The sequence below is a fragment of the Polypterus senegalus genome, chromosome 9 (genome assembly GCF_016835505.1).
Source record: "Polypterus senegalus isolate Bchr_013 chromosome 9, ASM1683550v1, whole genome shotgun sequence".
NCBI classification, from domain to species: domain Eukaryota; kingdom Metazoa; phylum Chordata; class Cladistia; order Polypteriformes; family Polypteridae; genus Polypterus; species Polypterus senegalus.
Genome location: NC_053162.1, coordinates 102793748 through 102815072, shown reverse-complemented (window position 1 = coordinate 102815072; position 21325 = coordinate 102793748). Strand labels below are relative to the sequence as shown.

The following is a 21325-nucleotide window of genomic DNA, read 5'->3' as shown; positions in this document are numbered from 1 at the left end:
TTGTTGTGGAAACAGAGTGTTTTCTATTTTTACCAGGATCAGTCTGATCTGATTTGCAGTAATTGACTGGATAAACACGCAGCATGCTAATGAGATTCAGTGAGCATTGCCGAGATCACACACACACATCCACACCCACCCCATAATCACTACTTTCCTCATGTAGTGTAAAAATTATTTTTTATTCTCATGTCACCAGCTTTCAGGATGTGAAATGTGCTTCTCCTATCACTGTAACATTTCAGCATCACTTTTCCATCATTGGGCCTTGTAATTAACTGCCATTCAAAACAATGCTAATGATTGCTTTAAGATTAGGTATAAAAAGAGAAGTAAAGTAAGATATGATTTGGGTACATTCAGAGAAGGTAATGAAATAACAATTTAAAAAAGTATTTCTTTTGAACTTGACTGTTATTAATTTCCACGATAGTTACAAACACAAAGTAATTCTTGCTGAATTTAGGGTCTTAGATTGCAAATCAACAATCAATCTTAAAATATTTTCTGAGCAGTATAGTGAGGCTGCAGTTATGTTAGAGTCTCCAGTCTTGATCTGTGTAGGGTTCAGATGCTTTGCTTTTCTCCACATAATCTGCTTTTCTCTCCATTCCAAAGATGGGCAGGTATGGTTGATTGGAACTCTAAATTACTATGTCACACATTTAGGGATCATCCAGGGATTGTTTCTGCCAGGTGTCTATTGCTTCCAAGATTTGACTTTGGCTGTCTGGGATTGGAAAATGTTCACTGCACTGATGGATGGATGAAAAACATTTATGCAATTTTCTTCCTCCTTGACAAACTTTGTTATTTTTAGGAGTATCCATCAACATGATTTTAATTTACAGCATAAAATTATTTAACCTGCTTAATCCAACTTAGGGTTGTAGGTGGTCAGGAACCAAATGTAGATGGGGCACCAGTCCACCGCAGGATTTACACACAGCCCCACACTCACTTACACAGGGCTAATTTAGAGACACCATTTAATCAGTATGCCTTTGAGGCTATAGGTGGAAAACATGAAATAATATTATTTTAAATACTCTTCTTTCTGCATAGTGTTATGAGACTTACTGTATATGGAAGCAGAAGAAGTCAAAGTGAGCTTCAGCTTAATTACGCAGATCCTGTCTCTTTAAATTCTGCTCCAGGGAGGGTGGAAGCCTTGGATCAGTCCTCATTTAATAAGCAGGATTTATAAACACTAGAGAGACCCCAAACAGTAAAGGGAAAGCAGGATAAAAAGAAAGCTGCTGAACACCTTGCTTCTTTACCTGCTTGTATCAAAAGATAAAGCTTTGAATATTGGGTTCTGATTGAGGTGTCAAGAAAATATTATATGGTGCAGCAGCCATATAGGAACAGGAGGAGAGAGAGAGAGAGGGAGAGGGAGAGTGAGCAAGCGAGAGAGAGAGAGAGTGAGAGAGGAAAGGAAAATCAGATCAGTTGTTTGGTGTTGAGATGGGTGTGCATGTGAGTGTTTGTACATGAAGAAGCGTGTGAGCAGACAGGCACTGTATTTGCTTTTATTTTTTACAATATTTTTCCATGTAGTTTTTTTAAAGACCTTATAAGCTTGCTGGATTTTCCTCTATCAACGCTATTTTCTGCTCCAATATACTGTATCAGAGCATTGGGATTGGCATCACAGCAATTCTGCACAGCAGCCCTTGGATTTTCAATGGGTTTTGATCATCTGATTGCTTTATTGCTATTTGGGATTTTGCTCGTCTAGGTGGAACCGATCGCCTGGCTTTCCCAGCTTGGGGGGTGGGGGGTGGGGGGGGTTGCTGTTATTCAGGGGGAGCTGATTGTGTATCAGCTGCAAGGCAGACGCATGGCTTATTTTATGGATTTCAGCAAAAACTGCTATGATGGAAGTCTGAGCAAGATATAATGGACAAAAAAGAGCCAGAGTATTTGATGGATTCCTTTTTGGCTGCTTATTTCTATTAGATTTTCTCTCTTCTGTTTTTCTCCCCTCTTTTCTTTTTATTTTTGGAGGGGATTTACAAAACCTATTTCATGCATGTTCAGTGGGGGCAGGTTCAATTTTGACGATGGAGGCTCGTATTGCGGAGGCTGGGAGGATGGCAAGGCTCACGGCTATGGGATCTGTACTGGCCCAAAAGGACAGGGCGAGTATTCTGGGTCCTGGAGCCACGGGTTCGAGGTGGTGGGGGTCTACACATGGCCCAGTGGAAACACTTTCCAAGGAACTTGGGCACAGGGGAAGAGGCATGGCATCGGTGTGGAGAGCAAAGGCAAGTGGGTTTACAAAGGCGAGTGGACTCATGGATTTAAGGGACGGTATGGGATCAGAGAAAGCACAGGCAACAGAGCTAAATATGAGGGAACATGGAATAATGGACTGCAGGACGGCTATGGAACAGAAACTTACTCTGACGGAGGTGAGAACTGAGGCTTCTTTTTTTCTTGTCTCAGTGTGTCAAATTAAAGTAACAATAATTTTACACAGGAACAGAATGATGTTTGCAAAATGCTTGATTATTGTTATGTGAAATAATGATGATCCCATTAATCATTCATTGCTAAATCCAGTGAAAGTAAATCAAACATTGAGAATGATAAAAAGGAAAAAGAAGAAACTTGATTCCTACAGATATTTTGAATTGTCTATTTTCATTTTGAAAGACAGTTTCTGCGTTTATAAAACATATATAGCATAGGTGTAATTTGTTGTATTTGGTATTGTATTTTTGCCCAAAAATGTGTCAAATACATTATCTGACAATTTCTTTATAAGAATCTATTCTTTTTTTAAAATTTGGGCACCCGGGCAATTTTTTAAAAATGTTGCGTCACTCCAAAATTGATCCTTTCTCCCTGTGGCATAGAGGCAGCTGCATTAAGACTTGAGCATAAAAAGATAATAAAAGACACAAGTAATCTGGCTATCCAAGAAGACGTGACGTTCTAAAATAAAGAAGTCAGCCTGTTAGGCACCTTGTTTAACTTCTTCAGAGATCTCATATACACCCTCAGATTTATTTTTGTAAGATGCTCATGCTAGCAGGCTGTCACGGGCTTGGTGATGTAGTTAGGCCTGGTTTCTACCATGTGTTAGGAGGTTCTGACACTGGGGAGAGTAAAAGGAGAGGCAGCAAACCTCTGGGAATTCTATGGAAGTCTGTGGACAAGACTTAAATATGCTCCTTGCATTGATTCTTCATATATAGCTGTTTACAGGCTGCTAGAAGGAGTGTACACTCAGGCACAAATGACTTTAGTGAGCCAACACCGTATTTACTTATCCACATTAAAAAATACAGCAATTTGCACATTTGCAGATAAAAACCTGCATTTGCGCACACGCACACTCACAGACATACATATAAACATTCTCACGCATACATCCAGTCACCCAAGCGAATGCAAGTGGGAAGGCCATCCTTCACACAGAGAGTAGGACAGATTATCCATTCACGTTGCCGTAGTGAATATCGACATTGTGTAACAAACAACTTGATGAGATAACCCCATTACTATTAGCAAGGCAAGAATGTAAGAAGAACCTTTAGGTTTGTTTGCATTTGTGAAATGTCTTGCACTTGCAAAGGGTGTTTAGGGTGCTTGCCAGAGTCAATTTTGTTCATATAGACAGACCAAGTAGCACAGTTTTTTGCTTAATATGCTCATATTTATTCCTGTAGCAGGTATAAATACATGTGATTATGGACTTATTTTTGGTCATACAGTATGTTATGTGACAGCGAGCTTGTTCTTGCTCCAGATTTTATCTGCAGTCAAGTGTCAAAATCCAAGTATATATCAAAAATAATGTACCCCTTTCCTATATGAAGTTGACTGATGACTCAAAATTGGCATTGCATGTGCCTAACCCGACAGCACTGGGTCAAAGGCAGGAAACAGCCATGACCATGGTCTGCTCCTGCACACACCTACACTTACAGTCAGCAGAACCAATTTGGAATCATCAGTTATGCTGACAGTTCATTCTTTGTGTAATTATATTTAAACTGGAGGAGCAATACAATAATCACAGAGACACTGGTAGAATATGCATAATCAGCAGGCAGGAGATGCTGGATAAGTGAGGCAGCAGCACTAACCAATATGCCACAATGTAACTGCACCATCTTGCCATCCATGATTAGTTTTTATTTTCGCTTAATCAAGACAAGTGCTTACTCTTTCTTTATATCTTTCCACACAATCAAGGTAATTTTCAACACAGAAAAATGAATGTTTTATAACCATTATTAGTCTCCTGTTGATGGAAAGAGGGATGGGGTCTACAGGGGAAGAAATAGCGCAAAATAAACAATATGTGGTGAACCTGCAAAACTTAAAGTGATGAATTCATTACAAGCAAAATCAGGTGTGCATTGTGTGATCAAAGGATTGCTTACTTTCCATATTTAGCAGACTAAACAACAGAGCTGTGGGGACTGCTTGTCAGTGTTTAAATTATGTATACACTTTATGTTAAACACAGACTACAAAACTATTTAAACTTTCATACATACAGGGCTGGCTGTACCAGGTAGGGTGGCAAAAATCTTTGCAGGATAGCATTTTTTAAACATTACAAGCTCTGAGTTATAAACACTCTTGACTCAATACAGCACCAAGGAGGACAAACCAGCTGTACATTTGTCAGCAAGCTTGAAACTCCAAGGGCCCACCCGCTGTCCTATGATCTAATGTATGTTTAACAATGCCCACAAAACTCTTAGGCCATATATATGTGTAAAGATATCTATAAGGTTAAGGCGCAATATTTACAACTTTGTCTAGAGTAACAAAAATGCCAGAGCCGATCCTGCCCACGAGCAGACACACCCATTAGTTCTGACCTCTCTGTGTTGTAGGACATCAAAACATGTCACTAGGTTTCTCTAAGTAAATAAACATATGTAATGTAAAGCCTACGGTTTTCTGAGGTTTTAGTTTTATTCAAATAATGTTTTATAATGTAAGAATATACATCAAGTGATGGACAGATGCTCCACCCAAGGCTGATTCCTGTTGAACTCCTGTTTGATTTTGCGGGTTGGACAATTGATAAATGAATGAGTGCCTGAACAGTTGATATCTCTAATGTAAAAGAAGAATGACCTCTCCTTTGAATGGCTTTTAAATTACATTAGAGAGTGTTACAGATCACAGCCCACCAGACAGTTGGACAACTTAGACACTTTGGAATGACCCGTATTATTTCTGAAGTACAGACGCAGATTCTTGTTATTTAATAAATGTCAGATTATGTGTAACAAATCCTTCTAAGGTTGAAACCCCAAGGCTGTGTATTCATATTCAACTCCAGTCTACTGAAGCTGTCAAAAGTTTTGAAAATGAACAGTCAAATGGTTTGTAATAGTAGTCACCATGAAATGAAGCATACACTAAATTTAAAGTAAAGAACATACAGTAAAGACTGTCTGAAAACTCAGCAAGAATTAGAAAAGTAGGGGTTTAACTCAATATTTAAACAACACCAGTTGTTTTACCAATGTATGTTTTTCAGTGCAATACACGTGTCACCATGAAACTAAAGAAGTGATCTGACTGTAGCCAAGTTAACACCTGGGCCAGTAATTCAGTTTTCTGTGAGAAGTATTTTGGATTATTGTAAAGTAAAAGGGACACGCAGGTTAAAAACGCACATCTTTTCACTTTCTCCAATTGCAACAGGTCAAAATCTTGATTTTGATGTTGACTATTTTTGTTTGCAGTGTTTTTATGTATGTGTTTAATATGTTTTAAATACCATTTTTAAAATGATTAAGTCCACACGATTTATTTAAAGCAAGTTTCATTGTTTTTAACTTTTTCTAATCATGCCTCTACAACTAAGATTATTCAAGAAACTTTACAGATTTAACTGATTGTGAAGAAAAATACAAACATTATTTCTTTAAATTGTTTTTGAAATCTATAACCCATTTTTCAGAAAGAAGGACTTTGTTAAATAAGCAACAAGGAGCTCTGAAACGCCTATTTGCAGGACCATCTTAATGCATGGACATGCTGGGAAGTTGCCCGGGGGCCCCATGCTAATCTATGTCTGTTGTGACTTGCTGAGTGGTTGTGTAGGTAGGGGTCCCAGTGCACTGCTTTGTGCGGGGGCCTATAATGCTGTTAAGATGGCCCTGCCTCTTTGGCCATACCACCCATGTTAAGTGTCATTCATTTAATGAATGTTTATAGTGGCCACTTTTTTGAACTTATGTATACGTTTGGAATGTGGAGCATAAATCAGAGTATGGACAAAAATGATTAACCCTCAAGGACAAATTTTAGTCATTTCTTATGAAAGTGTAATATATACATGTACAGAATATACAACGGGAGAAAATGAATCACATATCTTAAAATAGTTTTTCCTACCAGAAATCTTCAGGATTGAAAAATGATTAGACTTAGCAACCCAAGGCAATATATAGCAAAAAATGAGAGCGGACTGATGAGGGGGGGTTTGAGGGTGCTGGTCATAAAGTCTTATTTACATGTATTCATGTGGCAAGTGTTTTTAATGTGTGTGTCCCCCCCCTTTTGTTATGCTGTGACCTGTGTTCGGTGTCTCTGCTGCTGATTTCTTGCTTTTACCATTAAACTGAAACCACCTTTAACAGAATCAACACCACTCTGAATACGCTCCATAATAACAATTGTCTAAACTCACAGGAATATTACAGAATGAAATCCAATGATGTATTTTAAGATACACAATTCATTTTCTCCCTGTGGATTTCCAGCTACAAATATGCAAACCTTTTCACAAAACAAACAGAAAGACACATGTAGCTAGATGTATTAAATTATGGTAAAAGCTGCAGTGTGGTGTTGTGCTTGGACTTTAAAACACAAGATGACTGGTTCAGTTACTGATTATGTGACAAAAGCATGTGCTCCAGCTAAACCTAATAAAGTTTTATTACAAAATGCTAAGTGTACATTTCAGCCAAAATTGAGAAAAATAACCTTCTCTTGTGACGAAATACAATGGAGAATACATACAATTTAAAATTTTACAAGTTTATTAAATGTTGGAGCATTACATTTTACAAAGCATATTTAAAAAAAATCTGAGAAAAGTGATATTTATTTATTTTTTTTAACAAAATGTAATATATCCATTATAAGATTTTATATATCCACGTGAGGAAAGAGCATGTGATACTTTTAAAGAATAAAATTAAATAAAACAAAATAAATTAAATACAATCAGTTTATTGTTGTCCTGCGGTGGGCTTGTGCCCTGCCCGGGATTTGTTCCTGCCTTGCTCCCTGTGTTGGATAATTCTGAAAAAAAGTAAGGTAAATAAAATACATTTAATAATAAAAAAACAGGAAACAAGACTTTGAAACAAAAACACAGATAAATCAAAATATAATATAATAGCAGGCAGTATTTGGCAAATAAAGTAATTTTAAGAACATTAAAAATCTCTAACAGTTTGAACATTAAGTTCTCTGCAGTATTAAATATTTGCATATGAAGTCGATGAAAGAAAATCTGGAAGCAATGAGTGAAAAATAAGAAGAGATGCATGATGAGTGAGAAGAGAGAAGTGATGAACAACAAGTGGTAAATGATTAGTGAAACTGACAAAAGGTACATGACATGGAGTAATTCTATTGCTGGATTTCCTAAAATGGACACCCATATATGTAGAGAACACAATTTCCCCATATAGTGCAAATTAGTGTTGGTCCACGACTTCCCAAGGTCTTAAGCAAAATTTGCTATTTCGATAGTATATCAGCAATGATGTTGTGCATCTTAAAACTGGCCATTTTGAAACGGTGGTGCTCACAGTGCTGCATCATGAACGTTCTCAAATATTCAAAAATTGCAGTTATGAACAAAGAATTCAGAAAACAATAATTAAGCTAAGTTGCAAAATGAGGGGCTTCTTCAGTAGCGTAGCATGTTTTGCAATCATCCAGAAACACAGCCTAAGTGAAGCTCAGCCATTACCAATTTGCCATAGACAGTCCAATCAGTCACAGTAAGATTTCATATCAAACTTAGCATGCTTGACAATATATCAAGCACAGTCATTTCATGATATATCATATTAACCTGCATCTTTTTATTTCTTTTCTCTGTCACTAATGGATATCTACTACTTGGATGCCATGCTGTTCTGTTCTGTGTATTGAGGTCCATGTGCTGTAGACAAGTGATTCCCAACCTTTACTATGTCCTACACACCTAGAAAATGTTTGATTTACAGGATGTTCGCACCCCTACAAAACTAATATAACATTTGAAGATGAAGTCACATTTCTCATTTTTTAACCACAAATTGAACCACATATAAAAAAATAAGGTTTAACACAGTGCATAAAATTTAAATATAAATTGAGTAATTTCTCAGTGTTAAGCCTCAATAATCTTGTAAATGTGTCCCCCGTGAAGCTTAGACATTCAATTGACCATCTGGGGGTTGGGATATCTCACGAAACATCAAACGTTGCAAAGAAATGACACACGATCAACAATCAAAGGGTTTGAGGGATTGAAGACCCCCATGAAGCAGTGGGTGCTGGCGTGTGTCTAAGCAATGAAGCACAGTCAATTAGCGTTGTTCCCTGATAACACCTGCACTGCAGTTCAAAAACAGATGTGTCGTACAGTTAAAATTGCTGTACCACTGCCAGCAGTAGAGATGAGATGAGTGTAAGCAGCAGGTTTTGCATCCAATTCAGTCCCCCTTGCTTCCCTTCTGATAAAAAGTCAATGAAATCTTGAAATCAGTGATGTTTTGCAGTCAGGGCTTGCGCAGAAATTAATAGTAGATCATTGCAAGGTCCAAATTCCATTCTCTTGAAAAAAGTTATTCTCCTTTATGAAGGAAAAATTTCTGCAGCTCATTTGCAGGTGATAGTTGCTTGTGCAGTGCTTGATTCTTTTCATATCATAGAACAGGAGCACTAAGTAATAAATTGCCTAAAAATGGTGGCACACTGCAAGACAGCAATTGTACCACGATAAAGTCAGACAACGCGCCTCACTCAATTATGGCAAATTGTGATGCAGCATTCCTCTTTGTCTCACCTCCTGAAATTCCATCCTGCATTCCCTGGAAGTGCGGGCATCCCAGTTTGGGAACTATTGCTCTTGAAAATGGAAAAAAAATACTGCTGTTATCTTTCGATGTTACTAATTTCAAATAACATTTAAGGGGTACCCCTCTCTGCCATGCCATGTCATGTAAATGTATTACGTTTATAATAACTAATAGCTAAATAAAAAATAATGGCAAAGAACATCGTCAAAAAAGTTTGCATAAAAAGAGAACTGTCATTGATGTATGTGTTTCAGTATACAATTTAAGACAAAGCATGCAGATGTGTAAATGAATCTCTGCATACAGCACATGCATATCACTGTATAATTCATACTTTTCTATGCATAGCATGTTTCAGTATGCTATGTAATATATGCATTTTAAAAGAGTTATAGAAAAGTTAGAATGAAATAATCCTATATGGTGCCTCTTGCCAATGATTAACAATAAATAACATTAAAAGTAAATGAAACTAACACTGTGAAGAATAATTCTTCACACTGTCGTGTTGGATGTTTGGAGGGCACTGACTCCCTGAATGCATTCCTAGCAGTTTGTATTAGAAGGGAAGTGACATTTTTTGCTGTCTGAAACAAAATTGTACATGTTAATATGCTGGTCAATAGTACATATCATGTTTTTCTAAAATTTAATTTAATTATGGAATGTCTTCTGATTGACTGTTTTTCAACACTAGCTTCTAAAAATGCATTTATTGCATTACATCACATTTTGGATGCAAAAAACTATACCATATCAGTCAGTCAGTCAGTCTGTCTGTCATTTTCCAACCCGCTATATACTAACACAGGGGTCTTCTGGAGCCAATCCTAGCCAGCACAGGGCACAAGGCAGGAACAAACCCCGGGCAGGGCACCAGCCCACTGCAGTATACTCGTATATCATTAAATTGTCAGTAAGTTTGGATAAAGCTGTCAGCAAAAACAATTAAATAAAAATAATAATGTCTTACTACCCTACTCATTTTCAACCTTCAACACTCTCTCACATGAGGTCCAAGTTAAACTCAACAATTACTTGACACACATACATCTTTGGGATGGAAACCACAGAATGTGGAGAAAAGTCCAGATGCTGACACAATAAACTCCAATATCCACACAGTGAAGGGGCCAAAATTTAAACTTAGTTTTCGAGCACTTTGCAGTGGCAGTATTAACCGCTACAACACCCTGGTTCCCATTTGAATAATTAGGGTGTTTGAATTCATATATCTAATTTCCAAATGTACAAAAACAAAGCTGGAGTTGTGATATTCAAACCAAAGAAGGTATAATTCACAATTCAACACAAAGAAGAGAAACATCAGATTCCTACATTAAGATAATTTAAACATACAGTGAATGTAATTGCCTTTCATTCCTATTACATAAGAAACTGCCTGATAACAATCTACCCTTGTGAATAATTTCTTTTACTTTCTCTATTATGGATACAGAATTTTATACACAACAATATGATACTGTATGTTACCCAGCTTCTGTGACCTAAAAAAGTACATTATGGTGACAGATTAACAGAAATAATATATTTTAGGAGTATTATCTATATCTCTTGACATAAACCTGTTAGATGATCACGTATTTCAGTTCCACAGCTTTGATACAGCACTGTGGCGGGAAGCCAAGTGTACCAATTTTCAAAAGAGCACTATATACATAAACAATATGTTTTCCAGAATATTACAGAATTCCAATGACAGAAAAAGAGGCAAGGTCTTCCATATTTTAATATGGATAGTTCTAGCTTAGCCATATTGCAATAAACAGTGTCATTATTAATATCCTTTGAATGCACAGCTTAGTATACTTATTTTAGGATTTAGATATAGCAAATTTTGCATCTATTGAAGCTAGAAAGGCATTGTAGCGGCCGCAGCACAAAGACATTGAAGGTTAAATGATGACTACGTGACTGCAACCTCAGCGCCTAGAAACGTGACCTGTGGAGGTTTCACGGGAGTATTGGAAAACTGTGCATTAAGCAAATTGGCCCCAGCTGAAAGTGGCACAGAAGCACAGACACTACTCAACAATGTACTCTTCTAGCTGGGGGCTCCCAATGGACCTAATGCAGCAGAAGACTGTTAAGGAAAAACTAAATAAATTATACATTGACATATTATACTGTATATATGAGCCATCAAGCTTGTTTGTTTATCTAATAGTTAAACTGTCCCAATATCTCATCCAGAAACTATAGTTTGTAACAGTTGTCAAGGTTTTTGCTCAAACTACATGATTTAGTAGATTGCTCCACATTCCCACAACACATATGCTTCCTGCTGTAGTCCTAAGTGCACTTCCACTTAATTTGAACTGGTATCCTCAAGTGTGTGAGCCACCATTTAGTTCAAAGAATTGTGCTGGATCTATTTTATCAACGCGTCTGAGAATTTTGAAGACCAGGATTAGGTCCCCACTCAGTCTCTTTTGTTCCAGACTAAACAGATTTAATTCTTTCAGAGTGCAGCATCTCCTTAAGTTCTGGAATGCACTTGGTTGCTCTCTTCTGCACAGCTTCAAGTGCTGCAATGACTTTTTTGTAGTGTGGTGACTAGAATTGCACACAGTACTCCTGATACAGTATCACTGGTGCATTACATAGTCTAAGCAAAATGTTTCTTGATTTTATTTCAGCAGTTTTTACAATATAATTTAACTTTTTATCTGCCCAAAAGCTTCTGAACATTGCCTAGATGATGAAAATGTTGTTTTGAGAGGTTGCTTCCTTTAAGACAGTGTCACCTGTGTTGTTTAAAATTTAAGTTAATTTTGCCCACATATATCTATCACTGTGCAATTTTTATACATTAAACTGCTTTTTCCAAGTGCTTGTCCAGTTGTGAAGCTTGTCCAAGTCATTTTGAATTGTTTTTGCTGCCTATTCAGTGTCTGTCATCATCCCAATTTTAGTATCATATGTAAATTTCACAAGTTGACTAGCTATATCAATGTCTATGTCATTGATGAAAATCAGAAAAAGTGACAGTCCCAGGACAGACCCTGTGGGACTCCACTGATGACCTCATTCCATATGGAACATTCTCCTCTTTTTTGTAGTCTTTGTCTCCTGCCGGTTAACCAACTTGAGATCCAGTTTTGTAGGTTACCTCTGATGCCAACAGCTCCTAATTTCAGAATTAATCTCTGGTTTGGGATCAAATCAAAAGCTTTTTGAAAGTCTAAGTAAATTATTGTTGAATGTCATTCTTTTGTCAACGACTGCTCAAAAAAATCTAAAATACTGGATTGGCAAGATCTTCCTCTCATAAACTCATGATGTCTGCTATTGAACATTTTATTTTCATATCACTACTTTTCTAATTTATTTCTTATTATAGTTTCCATAATTTTGCATGGTACAGAAATAAGACACTGTTGTATAATTAATAAGGTCCATTACATCTCGTTTCTTGAAGACTGGAGTCATATTTGAAACTTTTCAGTCGTTAGGTACTCCTTTCTCAAGTGTCGGCTCAAATATGAATAATGAGGATTTGTAGTTTGTAGATGATGGCTTTCATTTGTTTCAGTACAACTGGTAAAATCCCATCAGGTCCAGGGGTTTTATTAGTCTTCAAAGTACTGAGGGCTTAACACTAGAATTACCAAAGCCTACGATAAGACTTGTAATCCCGGCCCACCATAACTCCCTTTGCACCACTCTGTCATCGTCTTTTGCGTTGTAAATGTGTTGCTCAGCAAAGCAGCCTGCTATCCCATCCCCCGCCCATCACCGCAGTTCAATTCACAAAGAAGGTTCTCAGTGCTCAATGTTTATCTTGGAGTGAAATGCTGGAGTTGTAGAGTGTAAATAGTATATTGTCATTTGGAATACATACATTTCATGTGTGTTCCATGTCTACAACAATCTACGTATGTAAACATATTATTAAAACAGAAATGTTTTTCATGTTTTTGTGATAATTGACAATAATTGTTGTGATAATTGACGCGTTAGGGTGCTACATTGACATGCTCTTAATATGACCGCTTTGGTGGTGCAGTGGTAAGAACTGCTGACTCATAATCAAGACATTCATGCTTTGATACTAGATGCCTCTGTTTTTTGAGTAGTGAATAAAACTGAAGTAAAAAAAAGGTAACTTTTACAAGTACCATAAATTTACACTGGCTGTTACAGACTCAAATCAAATGTGTATTTTTATTCTATAACAGTAAGAATAAGAGCAGCCTACTACTCAAAACAGAGACATCCAGGATTGAACTGTAAACATCTTGATTACAAATCAGTACTTCATACCACTACACCACCAAAGCAATCATATTAGGTGCATGTCAATGTTACACCCTAACGCAAGCTCTTTTTCAGCAGCTATATTATTGAATAAAAGTGCACTTGATTTTTTATACTTGAACCTTTTATGAAAGTGTATATTTGCTATTTGGACTTCAGGCTTCACACATTATGCACTTCATGTCTACATTTTGTCAGTTATTACTAAAACATGGAAAACGTTTCTGTTTTAACAATGTGTTTACATAGATTGTTGTAGACACTGAACACACATGAAATGTATGTATTCCAAATGACGATATATTATCTACCCTCTGCAGCTCCAGCATTTCACTCTAAGATAAACACTCAGCACTGAGAACCTTCTTTGTGAATTGAACTGCGGCGGTGGGCGGGGAATGGGATAGCAGGCTGCTTTGCTGCTTTTGTTGATTGATACATTTACAACACAAAAAATGCTGACAGACAGGTGTGAAGGGATTTAAGGTGGGATGGGATTACAAGTTTTTTCAGGGATTCTTGTGTTAATTTTCTGGTATAGTGAACTTTTCAGATTAATTGTTTTTAATAATATCCTTGTTTACCCATTTTGACTGTTTTTTATCCTTTTTTTTTATTCGTTTTAGAAACATAGCTATTTTGAACATGGATATGACAGTCACTGAAGTTACACCGTCTATTCATAGCTGCAGTATTTTTACTTTCTCATTCTGTGTTAGATACTTCCACATCCCCTTAAAGTCTGCTTTCCTGCAGTTATGTCTTTGCTTTGGTATACATTTGTGTGGTATCAAAGATACAGTCTCTGAGTCAAACTTTCATTTTGTGTTACTGCACACTGTGTCCAGATATATATACTGTAGTATATGTTATCTCCTTTAGTTTGCATATTATAGTAGTACCTTATTATTAATGCAGCAGCTTCATTATAATTTATTTTGCTTTTCAGTACATACTTGATCCCTGTTGATTACAGTATTTTTAGGCATTAATTTTGTAGGTGGGGTTTCAAATTACTTTGCATGCGCATTACATTTTATGGTGAAAATTTTTATGGATTAGGTTCTTTCACTCTGCAAGTCAATGGTTTGATTTAAATCAGCATCATCAGGTTTCAGCTGAAGCTACAGTATTTTACTATGGCAACAATAGAATTCAAACAATGACATCCATTTTACTTTATTTTGTTGGTCATAATCAATATTAATTGTATGTGCCATCTTTTATAGTAAGCTCTAGCATAAAATGTTTATATAGTAATTAATAAAAATAACTATACAGTAAAACTATAATTGCTGCACTTCTTTAGCACATCATGATTAAACAGCATCTAATCCAATGTAAACAGATCTATAGATAACAGTTTGCAAAGATCAAAATTAATCAACATAACATCTCAAACCCACTTAATCCAGTTCATGGAGGCCATTTCTGATATTATGGGAAACAAGGCAGGAATGAACTGTGGTCAGGGTGCCCATCACAGAGCCCTCTCATACATGCTCACACTCACAAAAGGCAGGTTTAGAGGAGCCAATGAATATAACATCCTTGCTTTTTAAATATGGGAGAAAAACTGGAATACTCAGAGAAATACCTGGGAAGAAAGTGTGCAACAGTAACTGAGCAGAGAAAAATTAATCTACATTGCTTACTGTTCTTCCCTCAAGGTAAAACAGATAAGAATTATTATAAGAGATCTCTTCATTTTTATTGCCTTGAATTATTGTAAAAAATTAAGGCTGCCTGTACACAGAAGACACACATTGAAAGAAGTACACAAGCTGACTCCAAATGCCACAGCTGCTGTACGAGAAAGTCAACATTGTTTCTGTGATGTAAACACCCTGTTTCCATGGTAACAAGACTATGACTACAGTATGCATTATTTAATCAAAGCAACCGTGTTATCTGCTATATGCATGGTATCAAATATATAAAATGAGGAAGAAACTGTCCATTACGTGGGCAGCTTAAAAGTTGATCTATTAACGTTCTGTATATTTAGATGATTTAAATAACATAGCATTCAGAAATATATTTAAAAGAATATGATATCATGTCAGTTTTGTAACAAATTAGTCCATATCTTTTAGCAAATGTGTTTTACTTAAAAAGATTGTTAACTAACACAGTTTTAGGTACGTACAAATCTTAAAGAAACGTCATCTATTTTGGTGACTGTAAATTTGTTCATCATGAGTATGTGTGGCAGCATGCGTAAGCGTGCCCTGTAATGGAGAGGCATCTCATCCATGGCTGGTTCCTTCTTGCAGCAAACTGTGCCTAGACAGGCACCTTCTCCTTGAGATCTTTTACTTAATAAGTGAGACGCAATGCATTTCCTTTTTCATGTGATAAAAAAGCAAAACGTAAAAAATGCAGAAGACAGAATTGATGTTTATTACATTACCCATGTTTGATTTCCCAGTGGTGACTTTTTCCAAACACTTGTTGGGGTTCTCTTATACTTACAATAAAAAAGTCGATTATACAAGAGTTCCAAATGTTGGCTTTATTTTTCTTTTGGTGCTCAGTATTCTCCAGCGTGTCCTAGCCCTTTTCCCATACTTGAAGCAGGCAGAGCAGCATGTTAACTTTGTTGGTGCCTTCTCAAATTCTTTTTCTTTCAATTGTATACTGTAGAACATTCAATTTCAATATTTGCCACATTAGCTCAAAGCATAATGCATTGTCCTCAATCAAATCTATAAATATGTACATAAATTTACTGGGTAAAAAAATCAAAAAGAAAAAAGGAAAGGATATTGAAGTCTTGTGAAAATTAAATTTGTATCATGTTCATTTGTAAGGTGTTATCAAAATAGCAAAGAATTTCAAATTAGAAATATCTTCCCTGTTTACAGCAGTGACTTTCACAGTATATTTACATGAGCAGTAAATGAAGATTCCAGGGTGCAACCACTGACTCTGTGAAAAGCAATGTTTAATAATTCAGGGACTTTGCCATCAAACACACACTTTTGGCATAATTGTGAATGGTCCAGAGAGTTGGCTCTTATCATGACTAAAGAGCTATAGTGGCTGAAGAAATAGAGCCTATCTTTTTCAGCCTTGACAGCTGTACATAACATTATTTTTAAATTTTTATTTTATTTTCTTTTTCACATTTTACAAAATAATAATAGATGAAAAACAAAGTTTTCACTGTTCTGTAATGTTAGCAGCCAGTCTTCTAACACTGTACTGTGATGAATTGCATTACACCATGCTTAGTTTAAATATTATTTTTTGTATTTCGTGATTATTTTAAATCTAGACAAATTTAAAACCATTAAAGTTCCACTTCCACAGCTATTGTTAAAATCAATTAAAGGTGAGATGTGCCTTTCAGCACCATAGACAGCAGCCATAACACATTGTCTCCTCACTGGCACAATGAAGGGATTTTTATGGAGACACACACTGCTCAGGACGCAGTAACAATAAGAAGAGAGTTTCTGATTTAACTTTCAGTGTTTTTTTAAAATAGCAAGATAGTAATAGCAAGTAAACCCAGAAAAAATGAATATGTGTATGTAGTGCCCCATTTAAAAATGCAGACTTTAAAAATGGATTTTGTTTTAAGTTTTAATATAAATTAAGCTGGAACAGTGCCTCATGACTGCATGATGTTAGTCATAAGCTGTTAGATTCAAAATGTGACATCTTTATTTACATGTAGGTTGTTTATTTATTTTGCATTTTTCTTATAAAAGAGACATCCTACATTATTCACATTGAATTTACTTGCCCAAAGACTATGTGGGGAAGTGAATGGGCAATATCTGTCAAGAAGGAATTACATAAATTTGCACTAGAATATAGAAGACAGTGTTGCTCAGTAGATGAGTACTTTGGCACAACTCCACAAAAACCGTTAGCACTCAGATTGTAGCCCCTAATTCTCTGTGTGAGTTGGAGGAAGTTACTTACACTCCTGAACTTGCCTGTAGCATAAAATTGAAGTGTGCTTCTAGAAAGTCAAATTGGGTGCAAACATATGGATAGTTTGTGCTTTAAATCAGATAGTGGTGTCATTCATAGAAGGGGCTATAAGAACATGCAGCATACCTGCTGACTTTCTAAGAATACAAGAGCAAAATGCAAAAATTATTGCCTACGAATTTTCATTTACGTTTGAAACATTTCATTTTGACCAAATATTTATTATTCACTCTTTTTGGACCTTTTTTGGCAAAGAAATTTAAACATAGCTATATATATATATATATATATATATATATATATATATATATATATATATATATATATATATATATATATATATATATATATATATATATATATATATATGTAATAGTTTTTAGACTTTTAGACTTTAGAAAGGAGATGCCAAATATGTTGTTTTAAAAACAGAGACTTCAAGGGCCAGTCTATAAATCTGGGGCATGCTACAAATGCTTTTAGAACTCTGAGTGACAGACAGCAAAGGTAGAACTTGTGCAATAACTGCCTTGTAATGCACTCTTAAACACTATTAAAAGCTGGTGCATAATATAAAATATATGTGGAATACTGCATTTTCAAATTGTATCTAGAGTACAGTTATGTTTAAATGTACATTTACTCACATTTTCATATTATACTCTGTGGATAAAATATTTCAAATACAGTAAAACCTAAGTAAAAAGCAGTCAAAGCCACAAAGGAATATTTGCTAGTTGTGTAATTTAAATACAGTTCCTTCTGGTTGTCAAACATTTGAACTGTAGATCCTCGCATAAATTTTAAATTGCTCTTTTTACTATATTATTGAAATGGGGAGAGTAACGTGCAGCATAAACAATAACACTTTACAATCTGAAGGAATGTTTCTTTAGTTTAACAGGCAAATTTACTGAATTACATTTGAAATAAAAGTTCAGCACAATGATGATACTGCATTCCATTCTTTTGGAAGTACAATATGCACATTGAAAAACTCCTACATTGACCCACAATAATATTCAGTTTTCTTTCCACTAATTTAACAAAGTGTAAAAATTAGGCCTAGGAAAGTTAACACATTCATTTTTGTGATTAACGTGGTATGTTTATCACGTTAAAAAATAAAATTAAAAATATTAATGCATCCAGGGCCAACAATGAGGCCAACCCCAGGCAGTGCTTTGGTCAGTACAGCATTTTCCTGTTATGTTTTTTTTAACTTTACAAAACTATAATACAAAAAACTTAGGTGTGTTTCTAAAGAATTACATACACATCCAGTATAATATTTATATACTATCTTTAAAATTTTATGAAATAAGATTTTCATTTGAAGGTTTAAAATTTCATATTATACGGTTCAGAATGATACATCATATGTCAATAAATAGCACTAGTGTTCATTTTCTTGATTTATACATTCTGACATAGGTGCCGGGTAGTGTGGGTTATGGCAGTCCTGGTGCAATGTTAAAGAAAAGATGCGAGGGTAAAAATTAGGCTCTTTTTTCATTTACAGTTTCTGTAAATTAAAGAATCAATGTCTTATCACATAAGTGCTACAAAAGTTATCTCTGAGTGGCACTAAAACCTTAAAAAGTCCCTAGTACCTCTGTATTTAAATCCCCAGCCTGTCAGGTAGCTGACAGTGCTGACTGCCATAATATAATAATAAAATTCTGTGCAACAGAAGTGTAATGATTATCCCTGCCCATGATTTCAGCTTTCAGTCTCTTTGCTAATGTATGCAAAAAATGCTACATAACCATTCAAGCAATGCATGGTGTCAGTTTTAGGCAAAAAAGCAGCTACAGAGGTTTTTTTTAGAATGCCAGGAGCAAAACTGTTTCCAACCTTTTTCTGTGGTGTCACACTTTGTACCCCAAAAAATCCCAAGGCACACCATGATTTTGTCAAACAAAAAAGCATGAAATCTCTTAGATGTACTAAACTGTACAAAAGAGCGAGACAGGGGTAATGGCAAAAGCAGCTCGAAGATTGCAATTTGCTCCACAAAAGTTGCTGGCAAACACACACCCCGGCATATTGATCTCCAACACGTCTCCTGGCTGCTTTGTCTGCAAGAATGTTTTTATATCAGCTTCTCCAGGTAATCTCAACTACTTCGACAGGTCTCGACCACATGATGAGTGTATCTCCCTCGGGTCAGGACTCAGGGGCACTACACTGTTATTTTCATGGAGCACCAGTTGAAAAAACACTTGTGTAGAGTATAATCATCAAGTCATTAAGAGATGCATATTCTTTCAATTAAATCATTCTTAACAGTGCATTCAAAGTCAACAGTCAGTTTGATTATTTTTTACTTTGACACGTCTGTGTTTCATATGCTTATTTAAGAATTAATACATTGGCATTATTTTCTTATTGCTTTCTTTTCGACTTGCCTTTTTGGAAGGCAAGTGCAATGCTAAAGAAAAGTTGCCAGGGTAGAATTTTGTTAAAAGTTCTGGTTTCAGGTCATTGTTTAAGTTTAAACTATGCCATTAATTGTTTTATTCCTTTGTGTTGACTCTACATTAATTTTGTGATTCAGTGTGTACTTACTTCATGATTTATGTATTCCATTTATAATTACATGTTTTAATGTTAGATGTGAATATATCATGATTAATTACATATATTTATGCAATTAATGAGTTGTTTTTTTAAACTGATTTCCAGCCCTAGTAAAAATGTTTCATATTCTTCCACAAAGTTTGTAATTTGAAATATCTGTATAGCCTAATTGTTACATGACAGCAACTCTTTAATGGAAAAACTGTTTAGAGATTGTGAATGGATTATGTGCATAGAATTTGGAATGCTTTGATCTGGAGTCTCAATGATATAGTTTGTTTTGTATTGGAAACTTCAGAACCTTTATCTTTATTTTTCTTTAAACCATTCTTTTCCCCTTGGGATTAATAAAGTATCTATCTATCTATCTATCTATCTATCTATCTATCTATCTATCTATCTATGCTACACTCTACTATACTCTACTCTACTCTACTATACTATACTATGAACATTGCCCTGGCCTTTTCTACCCTTGAAATATTCTTACATTCTATGTAAGAGTTTTTCATTACTTTACCTTACAACTATTTGAATATGTAGTGTAAGTTCTGATTTGAACAGAATATCAAAAGCTTTGCCACTGCAACTTTTAATGAAACCAATTCTAGCATACTTAGGAACGTAGCAAATTGAAAACTGCTGAGTCCTTTATACTTCAGTAATTACCCGGCCTAATTAATATTCTGACGGCGTGCAGCAAACCATTGGGTAATGAAGGCTATTACACAAATGCTTTCAGAATTTTCTAATGAAGTGTTCTGCATTTGAATTTAAAGGCGACATTGTGTGTGTGTACATAATGATAAATGTTGCATGAAAAAACCTGAAAAGAAATCATGTATTTTGTGCATGGCTCTGTTGTTTTACTTGTTTTTAAGTACTGAGATATTTTGTTATGCTGAGGTGCCGGTGTTGTTTATATGTTTTGTGTCATATGGTACATGGAAGTGTTAAAGGTGTTAACTTTTACCAAGCCAATTCAGTGCTGTGGAGGACTCGATTTTATCTTAGAAGCATCACCCACGAGGAAGAAACCAACCTTGAATGAGACTCCAGTCCACTGCTTTGCCCACACGTCTATAATTACACACATGTGGTACCAATTATGAATCACCTATTAAAATAACACACATCTCTTGGAATATGGAAGTACTCAGAGATAACACCCACAGTAACATTTCACACATACAAAGAATAAGTGTGGCATTCAAACCTGAGACATGAGATTTGTGAAGCAGCCACATCAGCCATAGAAATACATCCAACCACACCAGCCTCGGAGACTGTGTAGTGAGCATCTATCTGGATACCAGGAGTTCAATAGAAGTGTCCCATTTGTAGTATGCCTAGAATTTTAGAATTTCCCCTCTCTTGATAAGAAGAGCCTAAGTGTTGTCCTCTTTGAAATTTAATGGACCATATCTCTGCAAAACTGTGTT

At 35.6% G+C, this 21325-nt stretch overlaps 1 protein-coding gene across 1 annotated transcript in view; it reads left to right on the top strand.

Annotated features, from left to right (window-relative positions):
* The first annotated feature begins 1809 nt into the window (after positions 1–1809).
* The window catches only part of jph3b (junctophilin 3b), a 384320-nt gene continuing 364804 nt past the window's right edge, over positions 1810–21325 (top strand). The window contains exon 1 of the mRNA XM_039763533.1: positions 1810–2417. Within this exon, the coding sequence (XP_039619467.1) occupies positions 2036–2417 (382 nt within the window). The 5' untranslated portion in view covers positions 1810–2035. The remainder of the gene's footprint in view (positions 2418–21325) is intronic.